At 41.4% G+C, this 7,233-nt stretch overlaps 1 protein-coding gene across 1 annotated transcript in view; it reads left to right on the top strand.

Moving 5' to 3' along the window:
* Positions 1 to 6,659, top strand: part of LOC311237051 (ephrin-A5b-like) — a gene marked incomplete at its 5' end in the record, with an annotated part of 13,140 nt that extends 6,481 nt beyond the window's left edge. Inside the window, 3 exons of the mRNA XM_084324859.1 lie at positions 5,406 to 5,471; positions 5,984 to 6,064; positions 6,520 to 6,659. Of these exons, the coding sequence (XP_084180985.1) occupies positions 5,406 to 5,471; positions 5,984 to 6,064; positions 6,520 to 6,650 (278 nt within the window). The 3' untranslated portion in view covers positions 6,651 to 6,659. The remainder of the gene's footprint in view (positions 1 to 5,405; positions 5,472 to 5,983; positions 6,065 to 6,519) is intronic.
* Between the last annotated feature and the right edge of the window lie 574 nt (positions 6,660 to 7,233).

Raw genomic sequence — 7,233 nt, 5'->3', positions numbered from 1 at the left:
ACCAGCTGTATATACCGCTAAACTGATGCGGAGACGTACACACTCGTGAACTGATACATAATACGTGTGCTCACACACACACACACACACACACACACACACACACACACACACACACACACACACACACACACACACACACACAAACACTTTGTATAGTCGTGTAACGATCAAAAGTACTTTTAGTCCCAGGAACTACTTTTCAAGGAATTAAAAGGTTCGTTCAGTGCGTTTCCACCACAGTGTGAAGATCCGCAAAGATTAGGCAAATGAGTATGAAAATGGTCTCAATCAGGCATTCCAGAGTCTCAATAACAGTTAACTATTAAAATAGATTTTCCATCCGCTATGAAACAAAAGTAATTTTCTCTGATTAGATCTTTGTGATCAATGAACAGATCAATGTTCCCTGCAGACTCTTTTGCCATATATTGGTCGTCGCGTTGAACAGACGCGTGCAAGAGACGGCACAATGTACTGTACGTTACTGGCAACTCACAGAGTCCAGATGACTCAGGGCTTTGTAGATTGTTTGGAGTGCAAGTCACTCTCTCTGCGCCTGGGTTGGGTTCCAAACTCTGACCTCATAGGCCGTGCAGTGAATCATTGGCTCTTTTCATCTGGAGGAATATAGGCGTTTGATTTTTAATCCGCTATGAAATTAAATGTGACGTCGCATCTGTCGAGAAACAGCGCAACGACTCTGCTCTACTGGGCAAGTGTCGATATCAATTATATAACAATCCTATACACAATTGTTTAATTATTGTCTCTTTTCATCTCGAGGGAATGAGCTTGCGTTTGATTTTCCATCCGCTATGAAACAAAAGTAACGCCAGGTGTTAGCCTTATCTTATTTTATCCCTATCGACGCTGCGTTTTGGAAATACTTCCAACTATAATCACAACCGTGCTTGTCTTATACAGTGTTGTTCGTACAGCGATCACTTTTATCAACTTCTTATATGACTTTCACGCATAGAACTAACATTAGGTTTGACATGTGCACTTCCTGGTTGATTAGATTACAGTGACCTAGTAATGGGCAACAGTGAACTTGAAATACTTAGGCATAACAAAAAATATTGTTTGTTTCCTGTTGGTTGTCAGTGAAGGCCATGGGTAGGTAGGGAATTTATTTAATAAAAATTTTTATTTTATTCTTTCCCACGGCGACTATGGATAGGGAATTTCTTTATTTAATTAAAATGTTTACAACAACATGGATGCATGTACTCTGCCAGCATGTTTAATATCCATAATACTAAAGGTTTGACTAAGATTTTTATGAAACTTTATTGTAAAAAAATATAAATGTAATCTTTTATTTTTATTTTTAAACTCATAAAATAAATTGGGTCGCACCTAAATCGGCAGGGTCGGTCGGCAACCGGAACCAAACCATTATTTTTGTTAGGCCCTATGACAAATAAGACGGTTCAATTACTTTATCTAAATCCAATCAATATTCCTAATGCCGTTTCAATGTAAGGTTATAAAAATAAACATATAAACATTCATATAATAATACAATAACCTAAATATACAGCTAAGCCCCATTGTATTCTGAAATGTAGACTTTAACAGTGTAGGCAACTAAGCCAATAGAAATAAGGTATAACTCATGAGTGCTTTGGCTCATATAGGAGTCCTTGAGCTTTTAGTTTGTTTTCGTATTACGCTAAATTTAATAATGTCATTTATCAGCTATCTGTGATAGGAGTGCAGATGTTTCTGCACTCCCTGCAAGAAGAATCACATATTAGTTGTTTCTCATGAGTGGGATTCATCCAAAAACTGAGATAAGAGTGTTCTTCATTACTGGAAGAGATTCACTCGGAGGCGCTTTAACAATGGATCACTAGAAGGCTTGCCAGGGGCAAGGTCATCTCTTTAGACTGAGGAATTTAATACCAATACTTCAGTTGCTTGAAGCCGTGAACCCCCCCCCCCCCCCCCCCCCCGGAACAGTCAGTTTGCCAAACACCCCACCCCACACATCAATCTCCACCATGTCAATCCCCACCACATCCCCATCCAAGACACATCCTGAGGCATAACAAAAAATATTGTTTGTTTCCTGTTGGTTGTCAGTTAAGGCCATGGGTAGGTAGGGAATTTATTTAATTTTTTATTTTATTCTTTCCCACGGCGACTATGGATAGGGAATTTCTTTATTTAATTAAAATGTTTACAACAACATGGATGCATGTACTCTGCCAGCATGTTTAATATCCATAATACTAAAGGTTTGACTAAGATTTCTATGAAACCTTATTTCAAAAAAAAAAAAAAAAAAAATATATATATATATATATATATATATATATATATATATATATATATATATATATATATATATATATATATATATATATATATATATATATATTTTTTTTTTACTCATAAAATATATTGGGTCGCACCTAAATCGGCAGGGTCGGTCGGCAACCGGAAACAAACCATTATTTTTTTTAGGCCTAATAAGACTGTTCTGACAGCAGACTATTGATGTGACTAAGAGATTCTCTGGGGGAGGGGAGGGGGGGGGGGCTTTTTAAGGGTAGAATAATGTCCCCAGAACTTAATTTAGACCCTGGAGTTGGTCAAAAGGTTCCTAGTTCCTGTGTAAAGTTCCTGCAGTCAAAACAGGGCTTGTGTACCGGTGGTCACTAGTAGGTACTAGCGGGCACTTAGCGCTTGGCACCGGTCCTTCAGCCCCGAACCCTCTGCCCACCAGCACCATGTGACCACGTATGTTAAATACCACGCTCTTATCCATTCCACCATATGAAAAGGATCCAATTCAGTTAGCAAAGTGGAGGCTATTTGACTTGTTAGAAACACACACACACACGCACGCACGCACGCACGCACACACACACACACACACACACACACACACACACACACACACACACACACACACACACACACACACACACACACACACACACACACACACACACACACACACACACACACACACACACACATTATATATATTCAGATTCACAAGCAGATTCAGATCAGATTACATTTTTGTTGTTTTGGTTCCTCGACCTTACAGCAGCAATTGCACTCATTTAGAATAAGATATAATAAAAATAAGGCATCAAATAAAATAGAATAAAGTAAAAAAAGATATAATAATAATAATAATTTAAAAACATATCTAATAATAATAAGGCAGTAGAGGTAGCACAATGTAGCAGTATACATATAGATCATGTTAAAAGTAGCATTAAGGACATGGCGCAGTATATAATACTGTATGAATATGCAAACATATAGTGCAGTGATAATGGTGTGGATATAGTGCAGTGTGCATGGCCACACAATGAGGCGTGTGTGTGTGTGTGTGTGTGTGTGTGTGTGTGTGTGTGTGTGTGGTCAGTTTGGGAGACCAGGGAGATGGCAGGAAACGACGGGGGTCAGAGCGCAGGGGTCCACAGAGAGAACTCTGGGAGGGAGAGAAAACTTGGAAAGTTTTGAAGAGAGCGAGTGTTCATTGTGTAGAAAAATCAGGAGACGTATACAGAGGGAGGCAGAATTACCTCCAATTTAAAGGCACTGCAAGTAAGATTTCAACGTCAATAATTCAATTGGGGATGGGCCAAACTCTCAAAATTACTATTCCATAGTCACGGAACGTTACATCACTGATGCTTGAAATATGTGAACTTAGTGAAACAACATGGCAAACGTACAAAACGTTGCTACCAGGTAACACCTCCAGTCTCTCTTTCTTCGTATTTCTTTTATGTTCCCCCGGTTGTTAACCGACTGTTATGCTACCTGGCTAGCTAGCGAACTGTACCCAGCATGCCGTTCGGCGGTGTAACAGTTAATAGGGTCCCCTCTCAATACACTACATAGTGTAGTTGCCAAAAAAAAAAAAAAAGGGTCATATATATTTTTTTAGACAAAACGATCATTATTCACATAAACTATAAAAAAAATTATAATTTACCAACTTTTTGAATATTTGAAAACCGATGCCCATCCCTAAATTCAATGCCCAGACCTCAGCAGGATTACCCCATAAACACATTGAGACTGATGAGAATGAAAGATAATTGCTGATGAGCCGTATGCGAGTGTCGGTAGCTGCCTGGTTTGCCACCAGGTTGGATCCACAGGAGTTCCTTTATCAGCCAGTTGCTTTATCAGCTAAAATAACTCCATATACACGGTTAGAAGGGGCTGTTTACCCTCTCGTAGCTTCTTCAAAACAAATCCTATTAGGGAAGCTGCTGGGGGGGGGCGGGAACGAATGGCAAAATCTCCTTTTTTGCAACAAGGTTTATGGGAAACGTGGTCTTAAAGTGAGAATTAGGCTACCAATTGTTTCAGATATCACGACTAATCTGACAATGATATATGATATGATGATTATTGTTGACAATTCTCCTTGTATGGCTTTAATTTCTTTAAAACGTCATTTTAAGTTGTGTTTTCATCTACTTTTTACCTTTGAGAATCTTTGAGAACTCTTTATTATTATTTTTACCTTTTTTTAGCTTCAGTCGGAAACACGCTTCTAATAAATGGCAGCACGTGTGTGTTAGAGAGAGCTGAGGCAGTTGCTTTCGGCTGCTTCCCCCCTATAGTAATTCAAGTTTGAGTGGCAGGTGCTGAGATGTCTCCTCGGCCAATCGATTCTTAAGTAGCAGATGCTGAGCCAATAGCATTTTGTAATGCAGATGTATCTATATTAAGTAGCCAATCAAAGTTTGAGTAGCAGGTGGCGAAAGGACTTTGAACCAATCAAAGGCCGGGTATCAGATGTATCTGTTACTGGCAGCCAACCAGAGAGGCAGCTCGTTTTGTTTGAAGTTAATGGAAATTTGAGTAGCAGATGTTTCTCTTGCTTAGCAGCCAATATGACTTTCAGGTGGTGATTTACATAGCTAATTCCTCCATGTGGACAATATTATCACAATGCACAATGTCAGCAAATTGGCGGAGTCTCAAATTAATTCTCCAGTGTGACTGGATAGAATATTAAAGGGGAACGCCACCCATTTTTACGAATTCACATACGTATGCTCTTCCTGTGCCCCAGGAGAGTTCAGTGAGTGAGCGTGCACCACTGTCTCATAAACCTCGCAGCCTGTGATGTCAGCTGGATGTAAAATAAGCAGCTGCTGTATTTGTGGAGCAACATGATTCTTAAATCCAAAAGAGTTTTTTTTATATTCTAGTATTGCCGGTCTGAACCAGAATTGAAAGCTTGGAACTGTGCTGGGGTCTATAGCCAGGAATAACAACAAGAGTGTTACCTTGTGAATTCTTGAAATGGGTTTTGAGGTAATGTGACGCCAATGTACACACAAGTTTGATGAGAATGAACGTGCTTTGTTCTTTGTTCTTGACACTGCATATTTGTCATGTTTTCACAGCATCTACCATTGATGACCGGGGACGGAAAAGTTGCCTTCGACTCAAAGTATTTGTGAGGCCTTCAAGTAAGTGGCATTTTCTAGAGTTCTACCTATTTCGGGCCTGTATTTATCAAGCATCTTAAGGGCTCATTCACTTCTAAGCAGGGTGGTGCGCTGGTGTGGATGGGCCATTTGTGTGACATCATGTTGTGAGCTTTTTTAACCCCCCCCCCTTAATCCCTTGTCTTTAATCGATTGGCCTCAAATTCAACTTTCTCTATTTTGTTTTTGGCAACCCCATGCTGAACCAAACACAACTACCCCCCCCTCCCCCGCATTGTCAGATTAGATGTGAATGAGCCCTAAAGTAGGATGCTGATCTGAGAACAGATTGGCTTTATATGTCACATGGGGTCATGTGACCTGAACAGTGATCCAAGATCAGCACTCCTACTCTTAAGAAGTATGATAAATACGGACCCCGCCTGGACTATAATTCTCCTCCATTCTGTTCTAAACCACCTCGCAATCTGGTCTTCAAGCGTATGACGTCTCTAAGTTCTATAATCTTCTCCATCTCTCCTTCCTTGTTGCAGACAATTGTGTGAAAAATTCTGTGAACGAGCGGGAAGGGGTTGATTTTGAAGAGAGAATCCACAATTCCCTCGAACCTCGAGGTTCGTATGCCTGTAGATAGTGTACGTGTGTGTGCCTGTGTACGTGCTGAGCTGCTTGTACTGTGTGTGAGAGAGAGAGAGAGAAAGAGAGAGTGTGCATGCATATGTTTGTCTGTGTGTATTGTGTGTGTTGTGTGTGTGTGTGTTTGTGCACGTGCGTCTATGCCTGTGAGGCAGCGGTGTGGTGTGTGTGTCTGTGTCAGGGTATAAAAAATGACCCACTTTCACTCCGTGAATTCTAAAGAGCGTCAAATTTCCCCACTGTTCTAACCGAATGGATAATCACTCATAGAGAAAATTGATGTAATGACAAAACCACGACACCATTGCATACATTAAGTTTTTTTTTTTCTTCTTTTCTGCTCGTCGCTGCATCTGAACGATGATTCCTCCACATCTACCGCCGCTGATACTTATCGTCCTTTTCCCCCCATCCCGTCCCTCTCTCTCTCCAGATGATACCAGTCATGAATCCGCTGAGCCGTCCCGGGGGGATGTCAACGCTGTGGGACGGACGTCTCAGACGGACTCCGTCGTCCTCCTCAGCTCCGCCTTGCTCCTCCTGGTGGCCATCCTGTCTTCATAGCGCCTGGTCGGAGGTGTCTAGGGAGAAAGAAAGAAAAAAAGGACTGTCCTTATTGGACCACAGGCCCTCCTTCCCCTCAACCCCCGCCCCCCCCCCCAACCCCTCCCCCGCCACCCACCACCCCCCCTCCCAAGGAGCACTTTTTAAAACTACAAGACAGACAATCTCCCTATCAGTGGAGAGGAGAGACGGACTTCTGTGCGGAAGCCTTCTTAGCTCGGGACGTCGGAGAGCGACTTGCCAATTAGCGTAATTCTTTACTTTTCCAGTGGGTGCCGATGGCTGCAGTGACGTCCCACTGAATTAGCCAGGGTGTCCCGCCTATGTGCCCCCACTACCATTCATAATATACCGATGATGTTAAGCATTTATTTTCTATCAAGGACATTTTACACTATACATGCTCATTGAGATATACAAAGGAGCGTGCACAGACACACACACACACACACACGGTGCATCTATGTACGCAGAAGGAAAGAAAACAAGCATCTTTCGTTAAATTGAACCGCAAAGAAGCAAAAAGCTAAATAGAATTCTTTCAATATTCGACTCCCAACAGAATGCTGTGTCCCCATGTATC

This window comes from Notolepis coatsorum (genome assembly GCF_963971535.1).
Source record: "Notolepis coatsorum genome assembly, chromosome: 11".
Classification (NCBI taxonomy): domain Eukaryota; kingdom Metazoa; phylum Chordata; class Actinopteri; order Aulopiformes; family Paralepididae; genus Notolepis; species Notolepis coatsorum.
Note: the sequence above shows the minus strand (reverse complement) of the source record. Positions and strands in the feature narration are given on the sequence as shown.